This window comes from Panthera uncia, chromosome A2 (assembly GCF_023721935.1).
Source record: "Panthera uncia isolate 11264 chromosome A2, Puncia_PCG_1.0, whole genome shotgun sequence".
NCBI lineage: Eukaryota > Metazoa > Chordata > Mammalia > Carnivora > Felidae > Panthera > Panthera uncia.
In genome coordinates this window covers 9,672,202-9,694,789 of record NC_064816.1, presented here as the reverse complement: position 1 = coordinate 9,694,789, position 22,588 = coordinate 9,672,202, and the positions used below count along the sequence as shown (strand labels likewise).

Sequence of the window (22,588 nt, the reverse complement as noted above, 5' to 3'; positions counted from 1 at the left end):
TGCAGAGGATTGTCACACGGGGCCCTGAGGTCTCTCGGAGGCTGCCCTTGGCTCAGGCCCCAGAACTACAACTCTCCTCCACCTGCACATTTGTCCCCGAGGGACAGCATCCAGAGGTGTGGCATCGAAGGACTTAGCTACCAGTAGGAAGCCACGGCAGTTTTATTCCCCTCCGGCTCCAGGGTCCCACAAGCCCGACCACGTGGCAGACAAGAGAGAAACACGCGGTAAATGACCGCTATCTGTCCCGGGAAACCGTGAGGACTAGCGAACAAGGACAGCTCACAACCTTGCTGTTTTCCCTCCTGGTGCCCAGTAGAACCAGGCACTCCTCGGCTAGGGAAGGTCTGAACGAAGGGGCGGGATCGCCACCTGGGCTGCCCCCACATCCCTCCCCGCCCCCATTCTGCCACTTTAAGAGGCCCAGGGCCTAGGAGCCTGGACACCAGCCCTGTGGGGGCGAGAAGCTCCAGGCCAAGGGAGGAGAATCAGGGCCTGAGCAACAGGGGTTTCCTACTCACCTGCGGACAGCTGAGCAGCATCCCAGGAGCCGCAGACTCCCCCTCTGTGTTCTCCTTCCGGAGCCAGGCGGGGTCCTGGGCAAGCAGAGCTACAGGAGAGGGGAGCCAGGAGGCCCAGTGAGCACACCCACAGGACCCCCGGGCTGCCCGCCCCAAAACAGTGAAGTGACCACAGGTGCACACACGTATGCACACGCACGTACGACACACACACACACACACATACTTGCGTGCTTAGGCACACGTGCACACACACGAGGACACACACGTGCATGCATTCACACACGCATGCACGGAGACAGGGACGCACAGACACACACGGACGAGTACACACGCACAGAAACAGACAGACACACGTGCAAACACACACAAATATCCTCATGTTGCTTCCGTTCCAAATCTCTGGAGTTATACAGTCCCAAGTCGACAGACCCTGGGGTTTCTGGGGCACCCCCACTGCCCCTTGATTCAGCCCTGGGTCAGCATTCCCTCCCAAGCTGCTCAGCTCCTTCCTCTGCCCCACTCTGCAGGGCCAGGGGCAGCCCAGGACTTAGCACAAGCAGGGGCCAGAGAAGCGGCCACCACCCCAGGGGTCTGCCTGCGAGAAGGAAGGATCTCCCCTTCCTGCCTTCAAATCCACCACACCCCTCCATCCGCCCGGGGCCCGTGACAGGTGAGCGAGTGACCTCCCCCACCATCCCTTGTCTCCCTACATGCTCACCTCCCCCTGCCACGGGACCTTTCCCCCTGGGAACTAACCCTGAACTGAAAAATAAAGCATATCATGCAAATAAAGAAAATTAATTGCATCCAATCATTAAAAAAAACAAAAACAAAGAACCCTGACCCACGTCTAATCTCTGACCCCATGTATGCCTTTCCTGGGGCTGCTGTAACCAAGCACTGCCAACTGAGAGGCTCAAAACCCCAGATACATCTTCTGTCTCAGCTCCAGAGGCCACAAGTCCAAGACCAAGGTGTCGGCAGGGCTTCACTCCCTCTGAGACTCTGGATAGAATCCCCCCTCGCCTCCTCCTGGCTTCTGGCAGCGACTGTCCAGAATCCTGGGTGCTCCTTGGCCTGCAGCTGCGTCCCTCCGATCTATGCACCTGTCATCACATGGCCGTCCTCTCCTGAGTGTCCCTGTCTGCACCTGGTGTTTTCTCCTTAAAAGGACACTAGTCACTCTGGGCCCCCGCATCACGACCTCATCTTAACCTGCAGCTGCACAGACCCTATTTCCAAGTAAGGTCCCAGTCCCGGTCACGGGAACCGGCGGTAAGGACTTCAATGGATCTTTTGGGGGGGCACCGCAATTTAAGCCACAATACTCTGCTTTTCCTTCTACATAATGCATAATGTTTTTGCTTCCCCGCCGTGGGCAACCAATCCTCTGTGTCCCTTTCCTCACCTCCCGCTCACTCATGATCACAAGGACAGGCACCGCACTCGGACCACCAGCGACCCCCATCTGCAGTGGGGATCCAGTCGTGTGTTCGGCCCTCCATCCTTCCACACTGAAGCCCCCGGGGTGGTGGGCTTCAGTGACCACGCCCCCAGCCTCCTCCGTACAAGACCCTCCTCCGTCCCTCACGCGACTGTGACCCCTGTCCTCACTCCCCTTAGCCTCTGCCTCAGCAGGCAGCCTCACGGCCTGACCAGGCCCAGACCCCGGGCTGACTCTCCCCCCTCAACTCCAGACCCACCTCCACACCATCAGCTCGTGTCCCCACTCATCTGTCCTGGGGACTCAGTGAGCTGGGGGGTGGGACTACTGTCCCCCTCTTCCCCCCCCCCCCCCCCACCACAAGCAGAGGATTGCCATCAAGCCTTGAACTTGCCCTTCTGGGTTTGGAGCTTGCTTGGGACCCATGATCTCTTCTTTCTCTCCCTTCGGGAGAGGGAACGAGCGCCCGGTACCTGTCCCACCACTGCATTATGGGAGCAGAGGACTTGTTTCCTCGGTTCACAGGTTCACAGATGAAGAATTTTGCCCCCGGGACGGACCACACCCTGAATCTCACCCATGCCTGATTTGGATGATTCATACGAGGACACAAGGACTCTTCTGAGCTGATGAGATTTGGGACTTGGGAGTCGATGCTGAAGTGGGTGTCAAGATCATCTGAGTGTACTTGGTATCTGGGGAGGACATGAATTTGGTTGGGGGGGGTACAGAGGGCAGACCGTCATGGGTTGAATTGCGCCCCCCCCCCCAGAGCTATGGAGTCGTAACCTCCCCACGTCAAAACGTGACCTTACTTGGGAAGAGGGTCTTGGCAGGTGTGATTAGCTAAGACGAAGTCACAGTGGAGTCGGGGGGGCCCCAAACCCAAGATGACTGGTGTCCTAAGAGGAGGAAAGACAGAAGCAGGGACACACGAGGGGAGAAGGCCACGTGACGATGCAGGCCGAGACCGGAGCCATGTAACTTCAGGCCAAGGGACTGCCAGCCGCCACTGGATGCCAGGAAGGAGCCTCCCTCCAGGCCTCGCAGGCAGCACGGCCCCACCAGCACCCTGATCTCAGACTTCTGGCCTCCAGAACCGCGAGACGTGAATTTCTGTTGTCTCGTGCCCTCCCTCCCCAAAATATGTGCTCATCGCCTGATTCTCAAAGCCTGTTCTCTTTCCAGTGCCCCTGATCTCAGGAAGTGATATCCACGCCTCTCACCCCTCCCTGACGTTCTCCAGACCCCAACAAGTCACCCAAAAAAAGAAAATTGTGCCGCCATCTCTACAGGGAGCACCCCCCGGCACTCCCTTTCCTCCTACCCCTGTCCTCACTGTGGCTAATGCCACATCAGGCCTTTCCTTTCTGAGTCCACTGAAAGGTCACTCCCTCAGAGCACCTCCCCCTCCCCAGTGTCCTTCCTTTCTCTAGAAGGACCGTCCCCCTTTCCTCACAGCCCTCACCTATTTGTACCACGTGGTTATCTGCTGCCTTAGGTGTGTATTTTCCGCCACCTTCGTGAGATTGGAAGCTTCGCGAAAACAAGCCTGGGCCCCTCTCCTTTCACCGCCCCCCACCCCACTTGGTACAGGAATGCTCCAGATTGTCTGGTAAGTGAAAGTATACGGGACTCAGCAAATTATCTCAACTCAACCTCCCGCACAGGCCTTAAATCACTCCGCGATTCCCTACCGTGTAGACCAGAGCTAACCCCACAAGGCCTGACTGGCGGCCCTTGGGAACACGGATCTTGAGAGGGTTCCCAGCACCTTAACTGGTAAGAGGGGCTCACCCTGCTTAAATTCCTTCTACGAACACTGGGGTTTGTGCCGAACGCCTGCTTTCCTTCCGGGAGGCTGGGACATGCTGACCAGAGTCAGGTGCACGCCTGGCTTAAGAGTACTTCAAGGCAGAGTCAAGGGTGCCTGTGTGACCAGCCCCGAGTGAAAACCTGCGCTCTGAGCCTCTACTGAGCTCCCCTGGTAGACATCACCTCACGTGTGTTGTCACGGCTGGCTGCAGGGGGTATTAAGCACGTCCTGTGTGACTCCACTGGGAGAGGATTCCGGAAGCTCGGGCCTGGACTCCTCCAGACTTCACCTCATGCACCACAGGACTCAGCTCTGTGTCCCTTCGCTGTGATAAATCACCACCTTGAGCACGACTGCAGGCTGGGGCCTGGGTTTCCTAGCGAATGGCCACGACCCGGTACGGTCTCAGGGACCCCGCCACACCCACTCCGCACTCACCTGGGGCCTAGGCCACGACCACTCTGTTCCTCACTGCCTCCACGCACCACCCCCCCACCCTCCCTGAGGCCCTGCCAACCCCCAGGTGCTGAAGGGTTCTGCTAAAACCACAGATGCACAGCACTGCTCACCCAAACACATCCCTGGCTCCCAGCAGCCTAAGGACACAGGCCAGGATTCATGCTTCCAGGCCTGAATGTTCCAGAGCCCAACCCTCTCTAGTCAGCTCACACCACGCTCCCCTTCTCTCTGCTCCCTTTGCACAGCCTTCCGTGGGCCCCTGGGCACCCCGGCCTCTCTGCCCCCCAAGGAATTTTCCAGATGCCATTTCTAGGCCTGAAATCCTCCCCCCCCCAAACCTTCTCCAAACAGCCCAACATCTTGCCAACCTAAATGATACAGTAATCGTGCATCACGGTCTAAGCCAATACTCGTCGCCCAGGGGACACATGGCAGTCTGGTATCTTGGTCAGATCTGCTACATAACAAGATACCACAGACAGGGGGGCTGAAACAGTAGAAATTTATTTCCGGGGCACCTCGGTGGCTCAGTCATTTATGTGTCTGACTCTTGATTTTGGCTTAGGTCATGGTCTTGAAGTTCGTGAGTTTGAGCCCTGCATTGGACTCTACAATGACAGTGCTTGGGATTCCCTCTCTCTGTCTCTTTCTCTCTCTCCTGCCCCTCCTATGCACTCTCTCAAAATAAATAAACTTTAAAAAAAAATTACTGGGGCGCCTGGGCGGCTCAGTCAGTTGAGTGCCCGACTTCAGCTCAGGTCATGATCTTGTAGTTCATGGGTTCGAGCCCGTGTCGGGCTCTGTGCTGACAGCTCAGAGCCTGGAGCCTGCTTGGGATTCTGTGTCTCCCTCTCTCTCTCTGCCCCTCCCCCGCTCGTGCTCTCTCTCTCTCTCTGTCTCTCTCATAAATAAATAAAAACATTTAAAAAATTTAAAAAAAAAATACTTCCTCCCAGTTCTGGAGGCTGGGTGCCAGCATGGTCGGGTTCTGGTGAGAGCTGTCTTTCTGGCTTATTCACTGTGTCCTCACACAGCAGAGAATGTGGTGTCTCTCCCTCTTCCTATAAGGACACCAGTTCTATGGGATTGGAGCTTAACCCTTATGACCTCAACTAATCTTAGCCACCTCCTTAAAGGCCCAGTCTCCAACGCTGTCAGATGGGAGGTTAGGACCTCAGCGTATGATCTTGGGGGGCAGAGGCAGGGACCAGTCACAGCTTCTGGAGACATTTTCGGCTGTCACGACTAGGACCTGTTATGGCCTTGTGCCCCTCCAAAACTTCAGCTACCCAGCACCTCAGAATATAACCGTATCCGGACATGAGGTCTAATCAAACTAAAATGAGGCCAGTTGGGTGGGCCCTAATCCACGCTGACTGGTGTCCTTGTAAGAACAAAACTTGAACACAGACACATACAAAGAGAAAACTCAAGACAACCATCTACAAGCCAAGGAGAGATGCCCAGAACAGATCACAGCCCTTAGATCTCGGACTTCTGGCCCCCAGAGCCGTGAGAAAAACAAATGTTTCTTCTTTGAGCTGCTCAGTCTGTGGCCCTTTGTGTTATGGCGGCCCTGGCTGGCTAACGCAGGACATGCTACTGGCATCTAGCGGGTGGAGGCCCCGCAACACACAGAAAGCGCCCCCCGCCCCCCAAGGAGAATGATCTGGTCCCGTGTCGCCAGTGCCGCAGGTGAGAACCCATGGTCTGACTTCAAATTTCCCGAAACTCCTCTCTGCCTTCGGGATAAAGTCCTTGCGTTACATGCTTCCATCATATTCTGGTCTTCACTGAAACATCTGACTGCCCAGGCAGACTGTGAGCTCCACAGGGGAGGGGTCAATGTCTTGTTTGAGATTCTCTCGCAGGGCCCATCTCACCACAGGGTGGCCAACTAGAGCACTTCAAGAGTCCTTCAAGAGCATGGAGTATTCCAAATGTTTCAAGAGTCCTTCAAGTACAGGGTGATCTAAGCACTTTAAGAGTACTTCAAGGGGGCGCCTGGGTGGCTCAGTCAGTTAAGCGTCTGACTTCGGCTCTGATCATGATCTCACAGCTTGTGAGTTCGAGCCCCGCGTCGGGCTCTGTGCTGACAGCTCGGAGCCTGGAGCCTGCTTCGGATTCTGGGTCTCCCTCTCTCTCTGCCCGCCCCCTGCTCGCACTCTTGTCTCTGTCTCTGTCTCTCTCTCAAAAATAAACATTAAAAAAAAATTTTAAGAGTACTTCAAAGGCATGAGGTACTCTAAGTATCTTAAGAGTACTTCAAGGCAGGGGCACCTGGGTGGCTCAGTCGGTTAAGCGTCCGACTTCGGCTCAGGTCACGATCTCACAGTTTGTGAGTTCAAGCCCCACATAGGGCTCTGTGCTGACAGCTCGGAGCTTGGAGCCTGCTTCGGATTCTGTGTCTCCCTCTCTCTCTATCCCTCCCCGACTAGTGCTCTGTCTCTCCCTCTCAAAATTAAATAAATGTATAAAAAAAAATTTTTTTTAAAGAAGGCACGATGGAAGGAAGCAAATCCCTTGAAATTAAAGCTAAGATATCATTTGTCCTCCGGAATTAATTCCACCCCCCCTCCCCCCCACTCCTCAGGACATGCGGCCTGTTTCAACCTCATTTTTTTATAAGCTCAGTTAAAACATATTCAATTTAGAGTAAATTTGACTGTCAATTCAGCACCAACATAATTGTGGAGTGAAGAATTCAACCTTGCCCAGAAAGAGGTCTGGACTTAGCCACAGGTGAATGGAGTCTACTCTTTCTGAACAAAAAGACCAAAGACCAAAAAAAAAAAAAAAAACCACACAGAAAGAATCCCAGCTCACGATCCTGAGAAAGTGCCTTTCCCCTTGAATACGTAAAGAATGGTGACATGATTTTATGGATCCTCCTTAAGGGGCAAGGAAATGCCTGCTGTCCCAGGAAATGAAGGCGGGAGAAACAAGTTCCCAGACACAGCACAGCACATGGGAGGCCCTCGGGCTGCCATTTCCAGCCAGTGCTCACTCACCAGAAGCCCCAGCCATCCTCAGCTCAGGGAGACTCAGTGCAGGCACCGGCACAGCCACCCTCTGAATCTGCGCGGCCGCCTTCCGCCCCTAGACACAGTGACAGGGACAGATTAGGGTCACACGGTCGATGGAATCTGCTCACAGCCACTCGCCCTGACTGAATTTGCAAGACCGACCCTGCTCCGAGCCACACGATGGTAAAATTGGGACAATGCCCAATTTAGCCTGTCCAGACCAATCCAATTCATGAGTACAACACTCAACCCTGTGGTAGAATTTCAACTTCAAAATGGGATGGAGAGGGGGCCGCCTTGGGGGAGTTGCCTCCAGCAGCAGGGGAAACGCTGGAGCAAAGAAGGGCGTAGATGACCAGCAGGCTGGGGGGGGGGGGTGATGTGGAGGTGGGCCTGGACACGCGAGGAATAGTTAGTAAGTTATTCTCGGAAGGCAGCCCTGTTGTGAAAGAAAGGATCTGAACTCTCCTCCGCTGGTGGCTGCTTCCCCAGGAAAGGTGTCTCATCTGACTTGTATGTCTAAGGGATGTCTCTAGACTCTGTGTCCAAGGTGGGGCCCAGTGGGAACAGGGGCCTGTAGGGAGCAGTTCCAGGGGCCCCCGAGAACTAACAGTGGCTCTGGGCAGGGTGGTGGCAGTGGGGACAGCAGGAGCAGTTAGAGATAAGTTACGTTTGGCGGGGAGGGGACTCCCAGGACTTAGTGGTGGATGGAAAGAAAATGTGGCAGGTGTCTCAGGACAGGCGAGGGGCCTGGGTAGGTGGGGGCAGCCCTTCTCCCCGGGGGGGAAGAATCAAAGCACGCCTTAAAGTGTCCTTCTCTGATCCTCTCTCCACCTTAGGCTGGAAACACAGGACCCTGGGCCAAGAGCTTGGTCACCAGCCTGGGCTCTCCACCCAGCCCTGGGATCACACGATCACTCATTCCTATAGGCTTCACGGTCATGGACAGGGTGGGAGTGAAAGTGGAAGGAGTGGAGGAAGAAAGGCTGGGCCAGGGGAGGCAGGGCCAAGGCCCTGGGTGCTTGCTCCTCCTGGAGGCCTGCTCTGGGCCACCACCACCCTGGGGACACAGGAACGCCAGGACCCATTCGGTAATTCCTACCGGGGAGCTGAGCCTGGGCCCCCAGCCTGTCCCCAGTTTCCAAGAGTTGGTCCTAGATTCCTCCCTCTCCCCCTGCGACCCCATCTGCAGAAGTCTCAAGGCCCAGGCCTTTCTGGCTGGGGCTGGGCCCTCGCAGCAAACCTCCTCCCAGGCTTACTACATATCCAGAAGACCAGGTGACAGCCAGAGAGATAGCTGGTCCTCTGGAATCGAAGGTGTCTCTCTGTCTCCAATTGTGGGCCTGATGTGCATCCTCAGGTCTGGCCCCAGCCCCTAGGAGAAGGCAAGGAGGGGACGGAGCAGGACAGAGGCGGCACTGAGTGTGTTCTGGGCCCGAGGGACCCTCAGTTTGGTGGCAGTTAGGGTTAGGGCTGTGAGAAGTCAGGCGTGCAGGTCTGGCAGCTTCAGATCCGGTGACTCCCCCTATTCCATGGTGAGCACCAGCCACCAAGGGTCTCAAGGAACAATCATGCCACAGACGCCGAGGTGGACCCGACCCTTTCTGGTTCTGGGGTGGGGGGCCCGACTGCAGGTCAGGCCACGGGCCCTCAGAGACACTGCAACGTGCTTCACTCAAGGAAGGCTGGGAGCCCTTAGCTCTGAATAGGAACGTTGTTCGGTGTTTTCTTAGCCTGTGTTTGTCTATTTGACATCCATCAATCGCGGGGCCTACCTACGGGCCACAGCTGGGCTACATCTGCCCTGCCATCCAGAGCCCGTCCTCTGAACGCTGCCCTTCTCCAGCACTCGCACAAGCTAACATCCCCATGCCCTGAAACAGCATGGAGGAGACACAGCACGGGGGAGGGCGGCTGGGACGGTAGAAGGACTGAGCCCGGAGACACCCCTTCCGCAGCCTCCTCTCGGGACTCTTCTGCGAGCAGTCCCCAGCTCTCTCGTGCCCTCCCCTGGCCTATCTAGCCATGACGGGGAGGCCTCAGGGCCGCCATGGGGGCCTCAGTCGTCGGGACAAGGCCCACTGAAGCCCGGAAGGACGAGCCCAACAGTCAGCGCCTTCAGCCGCGTGGCAGGATGTGTGACCCCGGGCAGCAGGTCCCGGTGGCTACCTCTGCACCTCTGCGGCAGGCCTGGATTGGACTCCCAGCTCCAAACGTGGCCGTACCACTTACGGGCTACGTGTCTTCATGACGAACCACTCAACTTCTGCACGTGCGTGTCCGAGTGGCCCTCCTCTCCCCGCTCAGAACGTTCTGCGACCGCCTGCTTCCTGGGGCTCGATGCAGCAGAAGCCTCTCCTCTCCCACACTCGGTGCTCGCTTCTGAGCTGAAGGTGGAGCTCTGCGGAAGGTGCTGGAACCCCGTACTAAGAGGAAAGAGCCCACAGAAACTGGAGAGGACAGATGTGGGCCATCCTCGCTCCCTCCCTCACAGGGTCCATCTGCTCGGCGGGGCGGGGGGGCAGTGAAAGCCTGGGGTACCCGTGTTCATTCCTTCACTGCACAAGCATTAGTCCAGGGCTCTGCAACGATGCACAGAATGTTCTGCATGGGGTTACCACAACGATCCTGCCAGATGAGGCCCCTGCAAGCTGGCAGCTCCAGTAAGATATTTTCACATATTTTCAGGGCCTCAAAAGCAACACGCCCTTTCCCAAGCAGCTACTGGAGGACATTCTCCACCTAAACAAAAACGTGAACCAACGGTGAGGAGGACCTGGGCAGGGAAGGGGGGGTGGTCTCAGCTGCTCTGGGGTCTGATGCGAGCCGTGCAGGGCTGAGGGTTTCCACTGCCCTGCAGCCCACACCAGGCTGTGCAGGGTCGAGGCTCTGCACGCTCAGAGCAAAGGAATGAAACAGGTCTCTACCACCCAGGCCACCCACCCCCTCCACTGAGCCAGCGTCTCTGACGCTGTGAGACTGACACCAGCCATGACAGAGGTGGAGGGGCTCAGACTGAGGGAGTCCAGAGATCTCACTGACTCTGGCACAAACGGGCCCAGGCTTGGGTGGGGGTGGGGGTGGGGGTGGGGGGGACTGGGCTCTGCATGTCCCTCTATCCAAACCTGAACCCTAACCTTTGAAATCCCCAAAAGTCTGGGGACTCAAACCTTGGAAATTCCTGTAGTTCGGGGAGGCAGGAAGTCAGGGCCAAAGTGGGGGGGGTCAGGGGGCCCGATGCGTGTTCCCTGGTGCACTGGGGCGCGCCAGCCGGCTCTGAAGGCTTTTCCACGCTTTGACAAGGGCTGATTTCCAGCGTGGGATCTCGACGTGTCCCCTAAGTGGGGAGCGATCCACGAGAGCGCTCTCACATCCTTTGCATAAGTCAGGGTGGCTGTCCCCCCGGGCTGTCTCAGTCAGGTCCAGGTTAGAGTTCCTCCTGAAGGTGCTCGGGCTGTGGCCGAATCCGCTCTCCGGGCAGAGTCTGCTCCTGGCAGCGGGTGAGCGATGAGGGCAACCTTGCTGACACCCTTGAAGCGCCCAGGGCTGCTCCCCTCCCCGCCGAGGCACATTTGCAGCGTGCTCAGACGTGCGCCTCGCTCAGGCGGCTGCAGGCTCCAGGGCAGTGCGGGCTCTCTCCCGTTCCCGACTTCCTTGGGGCTTCTCCAGCAGGCAGGAGTTTCCCGTGACTGTTGAGGAGCAAAGCGCACTGCACACGACCGATGTCTGACTCCCGCTAACAGATGTGTTGACTCAGGGGAACCTTCCGGGAAGAAAGGGTCTCGAGGGTCAGGCAGGGCTTGTCCAAATTCACGAGCCATGGGCACCCGTTTCACACCACGCGGGAATGTCCTTGAGGAAGTGCCCCCCCACGGCCCCCTGGCCCTGCAATCCACATACTCCTCACCTTCTCCCGAGAGGGGGAACAAGGACGAGCCCCCGTGAATCTTACCATGTGCAAACCCGGGGATGAATTTCCCTCCAAAATATCCTGCACGGGAGGAGACGCTTGGGATTTGAGTCGAGAGTCCCAGTCTAAAATGAATTGGGGGGGGAAAAAAAGTTAGGTTCTTTCAGAAACAAATAGGGGTATGAAACTGACCAAAATATACACTTGTGTACTTATTTATTTATTCGCTGTTTTAAAATACTGTTTTTGAAGTATTGACTCTCAACTGGGGACAATACTGAAAGGGAAGAAGCCATCAGTGAGCAAAGGGAGGCTCTTGAGGACTATGGGCATGTGACGAACTTGGCAGCGACCAGGGCGGGGGGCCGGGATGAGAGGCTGTTTCCCATGGAGACGGAGACAGATGTCGCCAGTAAGACAGCATATTATCACAGAAACAAGTAGCAAGCAATTAGACAAAGAACACACGAAAAATGTTCAATTTAAAGAGGAACCGGAGGGGCGCCTGGGTGGCTCAGTCGGTTAAGCGTCCGCCTCTTGATTTCGGCTCAGATCGTGATCTCACCGTCGTGGGATCGAGCCCCGCATCTGGCTCTGCACGGGCAGTGTGGAGCCTGCTTGGGATTCTCTCCCTCTCTCTGCCCCTCCCCTGCTCATGCTCTCTCCCTCTCTCTCAAAATAAATAAACAATAACAAAAAAAAAGAGGGATTGGACAGTAAGTGTGGGTATAATGTGGAGAAGTCAGAACTGTCCACCACCACTGGTGGGAAAGTAAAATGGTGCGTGCACCCGTCCGAGGGAGCAGTTTGGTGTTCCTCAAAAAGTTAAGTATACGGGGCGCTTGGGTGGCTCAGTCGGTTGGGCGTCCGACTTCCGCTCAGGTCACGATCTCACGGTCTGTGAGTTCGAGCCCCGCGTCGGGCTCTGTGCTGACGGCTCGGAGCCTGGAGCCTGCTTCGGATCCTGTGTCTCCCTCTCTCTGTCCTTCCCCAGCTTGTGCTCTCTCTCTCCCTCTCTCAAAAATAAGTAAACATTTTAAAAAGATTAAAAAAAAAAAAAAAAAGTTAAGTCAATGACCCGGCCACTCCACTCCTAAGTATCAACCGAACAGAACTGGAAACATAAAATCTGGTACGTGAATGTTCACAACACTACTCACAAGAGCCAAAAAAGTGAAAACAAACCAAATGCCCATCAGCAGATGACTGGACAAACAAAACGTGGTCTACCCATACAACGGAACAGGACTCAGCAGTAAAAAGGAACAAGGCTGTGACACATGCTACGTGTGGACGAACACGGAAAACATCACACTAGGGAAAGAAGACAGAGACCAAAAGCCACATTTACGTGATCCTATTTGTACAAAACGTCCAGAACAGGCAAATCCAGAGACAGAAAGCAGATGGAGGTGGCAGGGAGGGGAGGGGGAGGCGGATACTGGTGATGGCTGCACGTTGTGAATATACTAAAAACCACTGAACTGCATACACTTTAAAAGGGTGAATTTTATGGTTTGTGAGTATTTCCACTTAAAAAACTAAAAGAGAGAGATTCAAACAGATCTTTTTCTGAGACCAAAGACAGGTAGGAGAGGAAGGCCAGCAGAAGAGAAGGAACACTGAAGGAGCTCACTACAGAAACATCACCCCAAAGAGCCTCGTTCCCCCTTGGGTCTCTGAAACGCTCTCAGGCTGACACTTCCCAGCACGCCGCCGTCCCCCAACCCGGCAGGCACCGCACACACACTCACCCACACCCACGGGGCCCTCAGCTCTGCCCCTGGCCCCAGCTGGGAGCCCAGACTGGGTTTGCGTGGTGGAGTCCCCGCTCCTGGACAAAGATGCCCGTGCTCAGAGAGGGAGCGAGGGTTGGCAGTGGGCTTCAGCTCCTGGCGGTGAGCGACCACCACGGGTAGCAAAGTGATCACGCCCCATTTCCAATGAACTCAGAGAAGCTCTTTCACAAGGCCCCAAACCGCAAATACCCTCCCCTCTGCGCCATGGGGATGAAGCCCTGAAGCCCAAGTCCAAGCTCAGTGAGACCCACGCGGTTCTGACTATAGGGAGAATGGATGCACCTAACCCTGCAGAAACCCACAAACCTTCCTTGGTCGCGTAGCCGACCCTTAAGAAGCATTAGGCACCTGCGTATAAGGACCAGCCATGGGACACCTGGATGGCTCAGTCGGCTGAGCATCTGACTCTTGCCTTTGGCTCGGGTCATGGTATCGCCGTTTGTGGGCTCGAACCCTGCATCGGGCTCTGTGCTGACAGCTCAGAGCCTGCTTAGGATTCTTTCTCCCGCTCTCTCTGCCCTTCCCCTGCTTGCTTCTCTCTCTCTCTCAAAATAAATAAAAAATAAACTTGACAAGAAGAAGAAGAAGAAGAAGAAGAAGAAGAAGAAGAAGAAGAAAAAGGACCAGCCCGATGCCAGCCTTACCCTTGGGGACCAGAGTCCTGCACTTGTCCAGTATCACGTATCGGCACAGGTTCGTCCGCGCACCGTCCAGTAATGCCCACTCCCGGAGGAGCCCCACCGCCACATCCTCAAAGGTGACTGACTCCTACAACAACACACGTATCCTGGCTCAGCAAAACCCACCTCCAGGACAACTGGTTATCACCGGGGAAGGGAGAACGTTCGGGACACTGTCTCCACAGCAGGCCTCCACAAACCCGACCCGCCTCCTGTCTTTTCAAGTTTCACTGGCACGCCACCATGCCCCATCTGTTTGGCCATCTCCACGGCTCATTTTGTGCCGTACCCACAACAGTGAGTCGTTGCTGTGACCGGGACAGGGATCACATGGCCACCCTAGCAGACATTTCCTCGCTTCTAACGTTTGGAGAAATGCCAGAGTGCAGGCTTTGGCTCTCTTCGCCACTTCAGCCGCCAGTGGCTGCAGAGACGATCTCTGGGCTCTAGGGAGAGTTCTTCCTACATTTCTTATTTAAGGCATCAAAAGTTTGGGACCCATCACATAATTTTCGTGAAATCCCTAGAGCCCCTCCCAAGACTCACATAAGCACTTTGTAATCCTTTTACGAGTTGCTAAAACAAGACTTGCATTGCACCTGAGAAACCTAACGGCCTTTTAATTTCAGAATCCTCTAGCTCAGCATGGTCTGGTCGAGCTCTCTGCGATGGTGGGAATGTTCTCTGTCTGTGCTTTCCAAAAGAGCAGCCCCCAGCATGCGTAGCTACTGAGCACTTGAGAAATGTGACTCAGGCCCCTGAGAAACTGACCTTTGATTTACTGAGTTTCAATTAATTTGAATGTATACAGACACGCGTGGTTTGGGGAGGCCTCACAAGGGATGGCCCCGGTGGAGCTCTGCTGCTACCGACTCTAAATGAGCCTCATTCAGGGGCGCCTGGGTGGCTCAGTCGGTTAGGCATCTGGCTTCGGCTCAGGTCGTGATCTCGCGGTTTGTGAGTTCGAGCCCCGCATCGGGCTCCGTGCTGACGGCTCAGAGCCTGGAGCCTGCTTTGGATTCCGTGTCTCCCTCTCTCTCTGCCCCTCCCCTGCTCATGCTCTGTCTCTCAAAAAAAAAAGAATAAACATTTTTTAAAAATTTAAATGAACCTCATTCTGCAGTCCGACTCTGGAGTCCAGCTCAGAGCCCCCGGGGTCACTGTGGGGACCCTCCTCCCGAGCCAGATCCCTCCAGAGGCCAGGCACTGAAAGAGGCCACCAGGTCCCCGGGGGCAAGGCAGAAGGTGCTCCACACTACCCCTCCCGTTTCTTCCTCATTTTGGGGTGGGGAGAGAGGGGACAGGGCCCAGAGGACAGAATTATCCCCCCCTCAACAATTCCAACTCTCCCAGCCCCCTCACCATGACACCAGTGCCAGGATTTAAGGTCTCATTAGGTGTCCTCCCTGCAATAAAAGAAACCAAGGTAAGAGAAAGGGGTCAGGGTGGAAGCAGGGCAGTGAACAGGGGTTTGGCCCAGGTGCTCCCACTTCCGAGGGTCTCCAGCAGGGAGGCCCAGCAAAACCCTTACACGGAATCTTCCCCAATAAGCAACATACTGGGCCCAGACCCAACTTCCAGACCACAGCCCCTGATCATTTCTGGTGGTTCCTCTCATCTAATAAAAGGATTAAAGGGGTGCCTGGGTGGCTCAGTGGGTTGAGCATCCGACTTTGGCTCGGATTGTGATCTCGCAGTTCGTGAGTCTGAGCCCCGCATCGGGCTCTGTGTTGACAGCTCTGAGCCTGGAGCCTGCTTCGGATTCTGTCTCCCCCTCTCTCTCCGCCCCACCCCTGCTTGTGCTCTGTCTCTCTCTTTCAAAAATGAATAAACATTAAAAAAAATTAATAAAAGGATTGGGGGCACCTCGGTGGCTCAGTCGGTTAAACATCCAACCCTTGACTTCGGCTCAGGTCATGATCTCGGGGCGAGATCGAGCCCCACGTCCAGCGCTCTTCACTGACTGTGGAGCCTGCTTGGGATTCTCTCCCTCTCCCTCTCTCTCTCTCTCTCTCTCTGCTCCTCCCCTGCTTGCGCTCATTCTCTGTCTCTCTCAAGATAAATAAGTAAACATTTTTTAAAAGAGGATTATTTCCCCTCTCGTTACATTCCCTCAAAACACCTCCAACAGACTCTACTTTTCTTCCACGGCTGTGATCAAGTTGTGATTTTTAATTTACTTGTTTAGGTGACTCTGCCTCTCCCTCTCCAGCTACCACATACATTCCCAAAGTACGAACCTGGGTCCACTTTTTTTCGGGACTCCAACTCCTGCCACCACCACAGCACTTGATGCATACTAAGTACTTTATGTATTAGGGGCTGGCAAGCGTTTTCTTAAAAAGTCCAGGCAGTGGGGCGCCTGGGTGGCTCAGTCGGTTGAGCGTCCGACTTCGGCTCAGGTCACGATCTCACGGTTCTGTGGGTTCGAGCCCCGCGTCGGGCTCTGTGCTGACGGCTCAGAGCCTGGAGCCTGTTTCGGATTCTGTGTCTCCCTCTCTCTGACCCTCCCCCGTTCATGCTGTGTCTCTCTCTGTCTCAAAAATAAATAAACGTTAAAAAAAATTTTTTTTTTTTAAATAAAAAGTCCAGGCAGTAAATATCTAGGCAGCTGTGGGCCAAATGGCCTCTAAAGCAGCTACTGGACTGTGGTCATAGCACAAGAGCAGCCATAGACCACACATCAACAAATGTGTTCCAATAAAACGTTTTTTATGGAAACCAGCACTGGGTCAGATTTGACCATGGCCTTCAGGGCCTGCTCTCCTCTCTGACCGGGCTCCACCATTCCACACTTTGTTTCCTCTACTTCGGCTGTCCCTGTCTTTTCTGAGCTCCTGGAACACACCAGGCCGAGTCCTGCCTAAGGAACTGTGTATCTGGAATGTTCTCTCAAATCTCCTCCCCACTCCTACCCCACAGCCGACCCCTTGTCTAGCTACACGCAGCTAGCTCATGGGGGCCGGGGGGGTGGGGATTCAAACATTTGTGCCTTGTAAGATATTTTTCCTGACCTCCTCCCCAATTGCTCCCGTTCCACGTTTCCACAGCACCCAGCTCATGATTAATTTAAAGGAGAATAAAGCAGATAATTACAGTAGAAACTTGTGTATCTACTTCAGTCACTTTGTTTCTCCCGGTTCACAGAGGGCACCCCAATGGCAAGGTGCCAAACAATCCACACTCCCCAAGAACAATGCGGCATGGCTGGCCTAAGAAGGCACGCACCTGCACGGACACACAGAACAACGACAGAACACCACAAAATCCAACACAAAAATGACTTCAGATGCCTGCTCACATAACATACACCAACACTAGTTTTCAGACGTCTTTGAGAAACAATGTTAAGTCTTTCCAGAAAGGCAAGGCAGGACCTGTGCTCTTTTTGAAAACAAACACCTCTCCTGTAAAATTGAAATCCGATGTCCCAATTTTCTTCCAGAATTAATTTTTTTCCTCACGTCTCGAACGTTAGTTTTAACCCTAAAATTTCAAAAAGACACCCCATTTATGGCCAACTTAATTTCAATTCTCAGTACTAACAAAGCTACCTCATCTCTTTCCAAGAATCCCGCGTCTTTGAGCCTTGTGGTTATTCATTCATAGGCTTGGGGTAACTCGGGGTGGAGGTGCCGTGAAAAGAAGCGAGTAATCTTACTTTTCCTTGATGGTAATAAGACTTGCGACATAACTGGGAAATAGCTTTTCTTAAGATACCCTCACCTCGCAGTGAATGCTCACGGGCAAATTAAAAGCTCTTTTCAAAGGAAGGGAGGAAGGAAGTTACGAAGGAAGGAAGGGAGGGAGAGGAAGGGAGGAAGGGGAAGGGAAGGGAAAGGGAAAGGAAAAGGAAAGGAAAAAGGAAAGGAAAAAGGAAAGGAAAGCTAACAAGCCCTAAGCTAAGGAACTGCAAATCGTCAATCACCAAAACCAAAAATCCGTCATCTAATTCATCCCTTGAGAGGGATCATCCATCTTTTCCATTCGCTTGACAAGTCGCTCACCAATCTGCACGTGCAGACTCCGACCTAACTTTCCAGTCGCAGAGCTAGACGACGTGAAACGTCATAAGAAATGAAACGTGAATTACTAATAAACAGCTCCCTGGCCTCCGGGGAGATCCCGCAGGGCCCTACAGATCCCGGAGGGCGGGTGAAGAAGGCTGGGCCGCCTGGTGGCACCACCTTCCTGAGCTGCGGGACCTGGACGGTACTCCGCGATTTCCCTTTCGATGGATGGGGCGACAGTCCCGCCCGCGGGGACACGGGGCAAGGGGCCCGAGCCGGGGGGTCGGGGACGACGGCTGCGAGGCCGAGCTGTGCGGGACCCCATCCGGGCCCCCGGGGCGACCGCTGGGGGCAGGCACTGAGGCCAGGGCTGCTGTCCTGGGCCCTTCGGCCCCTCCCCGCGCCCGCAGGGCCCTCCCCGCCTCCCCGAGGGGCCGGGCCGCACCTGCAGACCGGCCGGAGACACTCCCACCGCGGCGCGCCGCGCGGCCCAGCACAGCCGCCGCAGTCGGCCGCAGCCGCGCACTTCCGCTTCCGGACGCCAGGAGCGGAAGTGGCCGGCGCTGCGGCTCTCGGGGCCGGAGGTGCTTCAGGCAGTGAGAGACGTGTTGACTCCTTTTTCATCCAGCCTCGGAGGAGAAGTCCTCGTTTCCTTCCCCGCGGGGTGAAGGTTAGGCTGTGGGATGGGGTCGGACTGGACCTGGAGAGGGGACGCAGAGGTGGGGCCTTTGACGGACCGACAGGGCTGGGGGCGTGGCTTCGGTTGATGGGCGGGGATTGGGCGGGTCCCGGGCTTGGTGGGCGGGGAAACGGGAGGGATCTCGCCGGCTAGTTGGGACGCTCTGTTTAACTTCTCCCACCTCTGCTCTGATCCTTTGGGTCAACGCACACCCCTACAAAAACATACCCCTAGGTAGGATTTCTTTCTCAGTCTAATTTCTTCTAAGATGAGGATTATATATTTTGTTTCTCCTCCAGCTTACCTTTCTCACTGAAAATAACATGTGAAAAAATGTTCAAGACAATAAAAGATCGGACTCTTCTTTTTGTTTTTTTACTGATGTGTTATATAGTATAGATGATACACACACAGGGAAAGTTCAAATGGGGGTCTCAATCCCTCTCTAAAATTTTCCAGAAATAACCACTGTAACCAGTTCCCTGATGTTCTTTATATATCAGGCACATAGGGGTATTCTTCCTTTCAATAAATACTGAGACAGCTTCGGTTGATTGCTACATGCTAAGTGCTAGGGTTACAAAGTGCCTTCCTGCAGGGGCGTTCCAGTGGAGAATTGGAGGGGAGACGTGGAGAGAGATGAGGTTGATCCATTCCAGTAAAACTAACTCAACACATTGTGCAGAGCATGTGCTCATGTCTGAAGAATTAAAAAAAAGAACTGATGAGGGGCACCTGGGTGGCCCAGTGGGTTGAGGGTCAGACTCTGGATTTTGGCTCAGGTCATGATACCAGGGCTGTGGGATCGAGCCCCATGTTGGGCTCCACACTGAGCATGGAGACTGTTTTGGATTCTCTCCCTCCCTACCTCTGTCTACCCCATTCATTCTCTTTCTCTCTCTCTCTCCCCTCCCTCTATCCCTCTACCCCATTCATATTCTCTCTCTCTCTCTCTCTTTCTCTCTCTCAAAATAAAAAATACATATGAAAATTTTTTTTAAAGAGGTCTCTTTGTTCCCAGAATTATGTTAGGACACTATGGTATCTCCCTAATGCTAACATTGTCAAAATCGGGAATGTCCCAGAGATTGAGACAATCTCTGCCGTAGAAAACAAGAATACAAATGGAAGACATGAAACTCATCAGATGTGTTAAGTATAGATAGGTTTCTAGTAAACAAGTTCAAGACGTAGGTAAAATTCAGAAGACGTGTTAAGTAAAAGGAAGTAGATCGTGCCTGTGTGTGTTGAACATAGAAGGGAAGGTTGAGAGAGAGATACTCTGATGTGTTGCATATATATATACAAAGCGTACGAAGCATTCAGTGTTCGTGAGGTCATCATTCAGCCACCCGTCAGCGGCACCAGTCTGGACCGACGCGTCTTGTGCCCAAAAGACGCCATGACCGTTGAGCAGACTGCTTGGCAAGCTAACGGTTGTGGCGAGGTATACCGTCCCCCGCATCTCTCCAACAGGGCAAGAATATGTCCTTGGTCCTCCGGTCTGGGGGCCGCTTGCCCAAACCTCAGCTCCATCCTTACAGTCACATCAGTGGCAGGGAACGCCGACGTGGCAGAGGGAAGGAGACCAGGCGTGCGAAGGTCCCGTGCCCCCAGATGCGGCGTGACCCGTCTACCTGCACAACAACAACCAACAATACAGTAGAGCATTTGTAACAGTATCCCGGAATCAGAGTCTCTCTCTCGAAATGTCTGATTGCCCCGCACGCACCCCTTTTCTCCTTGTGATGACGTAAGATGACAAAATGCCTCTGTGAGGTCCTCCCCGTGGGCAAAGATGAAGTGAGTTGAATGGCGTAGGCGTAGTGACGTAGCACTAGGCTGGTAACCACGTCTGGACCATGGGCAACTGAGGCCGTGAAACCCAAAGCCACAGGTGAGGGTAGACGAACGCATTTGGGACGTTTGGTATAAGGCCTAAAAGTAAAGTCTAGTATTTTTTTTTCTCAAGGTTTTTATTTACTTATTTTGGGAGAGGATGCGCGGGGGAGGGGCAGAGAGAGAAGGGGGGACAGAGGATCCAAAGCAGGCTCTGTGCTGACAGCAGAGAGCCCGACGCGGGGCTAGAATCCGTGACCTGTGAGATCACGACCTGAGCCGAATTCGGATGTTCGACCCAGGAGCCACCCAGGTGCCCCAAGGTCCGGAATCACGTGCTGCCCTGGTGTCTGGGGAAACTGGGATAGCCTGGATTGACCCAACCATAAGTTTGCCTCCCCAGTCTGCTCCCACAGAAAAGATCCCCTGTGGAAACCATCCTCCTTATCTTGGGGACCAGGCGCAGTTGCTGTTGGGTCCTGAGTAGCAGGCTTCAGCGCCCTGCCAGCCTGCAGAATGATTCAGAGGAGCCCATCACATCCTCCCGTCGGGGGACGGGAGCAGCACCAGGAGACCCCTCTCCCTCTTGTTACTACAAAGCCTGCCTAGGAGCCGTGCACAGTGTTCCTGACTGCAGCCCTCTGGGGCCCTGTGTGGCGTGTGGCTTCCTCCTCCCCTGAACTATGAGTATATGTGACTCATAAACTACGGTGACTCTCCTCTGTCTGGCGTCGGAGGTCATGCCCACAACTGTCAGGCAGGAATCCCTCCCTCGCCAAAGAGGTGAAGAAGAGTCCATCAAAGCAGGAGGAAATGTAAATCACAAATCTTTTTAAAGCACCACTGGGACAAAATAATCAGAATTTCCGGCGTGTTTACCCTTTGACCCAGTTCCAGTGAGTTTTCCCATAGAAATATTTACGCAGGATCCGGGCGCCCAGCCGGCTCTGTCAGAAGAGCACGCGACTCTTGATCTTGGGGTTGTGAGTTCAAGCCCCGCAGTGGGTATAAAGAGCACTTCAATAAATTTTTTAAAAGTTAAAGAAAAAAGAAACATTGACCCAGGATCTGTGTTAAAAACATAAGGCTGTTCATTGCAGCGTTTTGGGTTACGAGGTAACTGGAATCAGCCTACCCATGCATCTGTAAAGGACTGAGTAATTCCATGTATGGTGAAGTCATTAAAAGTGCAGTGGTAAAACAGTACCGAATGATGCAGAAGTAATTTCACAGTGTATCTTACAACAACTACTCAAAATACATCAGCATTAGGAGTTAATTACACAGCAACATCCTTATTTGTCTCCCGTGGCATTTACCTATTCCCAAACTTGCCCCGCACCAACTCTGTTTTTATTCCCTAGAACTACTTACATAAGAATGTATTTGGAGGGCTCCTGGGTGGCTCTGGGTGGCTCAGTCAGTTGGGCGTCCAACTCTTGATTTCAGTCATGATCTCATGGTTTCGTGAGTTCAAGCCCCGAATCGGGCTCCAAGCTGACGGTGCGGAACCTGCTTGGGATTCTCTGTCTCCCTCACTCTCTGCCCCTCCCCCTCTCATGCTGTCTCTGTCTCTCTCAAAATAAATATTAAATAAACTTTTTTTTAAAAAAAGAATGTTTTTTTTAGCAATTAAAGGGAATAATGGGGTGCCTGGGTGGCTCAGTTGGTTGAGTGTCCTGCTCTTGGTTCCGGCTCAGGTCATGATCTCATGGTGTGGTGAGTTCAAGCCCTGAGTCAGGCTCTGCGCTGGCAGCATGGAGCCTGCTTGGGATTCTCTCTCTTCCCTCTTTCCACCCCTCCCATGTCTCTCCCTCTGCCCTTCCCCCACTCATGCTATCTCTGTCTCTCTTCAAATAAATAAATAAACTTTTTTTTGGGGGGCGCCTGGGTGGCGCAGTCGGTTGAGCGTCCGACTTCAGCTCAGGTCATGATCTCGCGGTCCGTGAGTTCGAGCCCCGCATCAGGCTCTGGGCTGATGGCTCGGAGCCTGGAGCCTGTTTCCGATTCTGTGTCTCCCTCTCTCTCTGCCCCTCCCCCGTTCATGCTCTGTCTCTCTCTGTCCCAAAAATAAATAAAAAACGTTGAAAAAATTAAAAAAATAAATAAATAAACTTTTTTTAAAAACCAAGGGAAGAAAATCAAATTTTATTAATGCCATGGATGTATTTTTTCTCCTGAAGAGTAAATGGATTGGCAGGATTTTAAATGTGAGAAAGTTAAGGTTGAGTAAAATTTATCAATCTGACATGAAATCACCAAACACAGAGAAGGCATATCCTAAACATTTGTGGGATGGATGGAGGGATAGATGGATGGATGGATGGATGGATGGATGGACGGACAGAAGGAGAGAAGGAAGGAAGGAAGATGGATGGGTGGATGGATGGAAGAAAGGATGG

The 22,588-nt window shown here is 53.8% G+C and overlaps 1 protein-coding gene across 6 annotated transcripts in view; it reads right to left on the bottom strand.

Annotated features, from left to right (window-relative positions):
- Positions 1 to 18,412, bottom strand: part of ZNF333 (zinc finger protein 333) — a 31,092-nt gene extending 12,680 nt beyond the window's left edge. For 3 of the 6 annotated variants that reach the window (XR_007459803.1, XR_007459804.1, XM_049640017.1), the window contains exons 1-5: positions 13,623 to 15,620; positions 10,440 to 11,304; positions 8,529 to 10,011; positions 7,255 to 7,342; positions 522 to 610 (exon numbers count right to left, since the gene is read on the bottom strand). Coding sequence is in view for 4 of the 6 variants with exons in the window: in XM_049640017.1 (XP_049495974.1) it covers positions 522 to 610; positions 7,255 to 7,270 (105 nt within the window). In the remaining 2 variants the exon portion in view is untranslated. Of the gene's footprint in view, positions 1 to 521; positions 611 to 7,254; positions 7,343 to 8,528; positions 10,012 to 10,439; positions 11,305 to 13,622; positions 15,621 to 18,113 lie in introns of those variants that run through there. The other 3 variants (XM_049640018.1, XM_049640020.1, XM_049640021.1) reach the window with 3 other exon arrangements.
- Positions 18,413 to 22,588: the final 4,176 nt, after the last annotated feature.